Raw genomic sequence first — 500 nt, 5'->3', positions numbered from 1 at the left:
TCCTTATCTAAAGCAGACTATTAGCTGCGACTCACCATACACAGTGCCCAACACTGCGGCTGCAAGACAGGCATAAGCAGCTGTTACGAACTTCATATTGAATTTCGCTTGTTCCAGTATGCTGCAGTGTGCCTACTGAATGATGAAGTCAGTGCCTTGATCATGTTAGTTACGTAAATATACTCGTGAGGAGGTGGTGTTGCTCTGTCCATAGCACATTAGTGGCACAATTTTAATTTAATTTGTGATGGTACATTAGATGTGAAAATTAGGGAAAATTCAATAGTTACACTTAATTTTATCTGACGGGAAGTTATAATATATGTTTGCTAATGTGTGCAAATGAATTTTTGATGAATATAACATTATTTAATTTTTTGTATATTTACTCTATTGTACTTGTTTAATGTATTTTATGACATAGGTTTCTTTCTATCCTCTTTTATGATTTCAAATTACATGTTTCTTATACACGTTCATTTAATATCTAGCATACTTTG

General features: G+C 33.4%; 1 protein-coding gene across 1 annotated transcript in view; it reads right to left on the bottom strand.

The window, feature by feature from the left end:
• LOC138697181 (uncharacterized) overlaps positions 1 to 126 on the bottom strand; it is a 25,458-nt gene extending 25,332 nt beyond the window's left edge. Inside the window, exon 1 of the mRNA XM_069822748.1 lies at positions 36 to 126. Within this exon, the coding sequence (XP_069678849.1) occupies positions 36 to 96 (61 nt within the window). The 5' untranslated portion in view covers positions 97 to 126. The remainder of the gene's footprint in view (positions 1 to 35) is intronic.
• Between the last annotated feature and the right edge of the window lie 374 nt (positions 127 to 500).

The sequence above is a fragment of the Periplaneta americana genome, chromosome 3 (genome assembly GCF_040183065.1).
Source record: "Periplaneta americana isolate PAMFEO1 chromosome 3, P.americana_PAMFEO1_priV1, whole genome shotgun sequence".
In the NCBI taxonomy this organism is placed as follows: Eukaryota; Metazoa; Arthropoda; class Insecta; order Blattodea; family Blattidae; genus Periplaneta; species Periplaneta americana.
The sequence above is the reverse complement of the archived record's forward strand: the minus strand, read 5'-3'. Positions and strand labels throughout refer to the sequence as shown.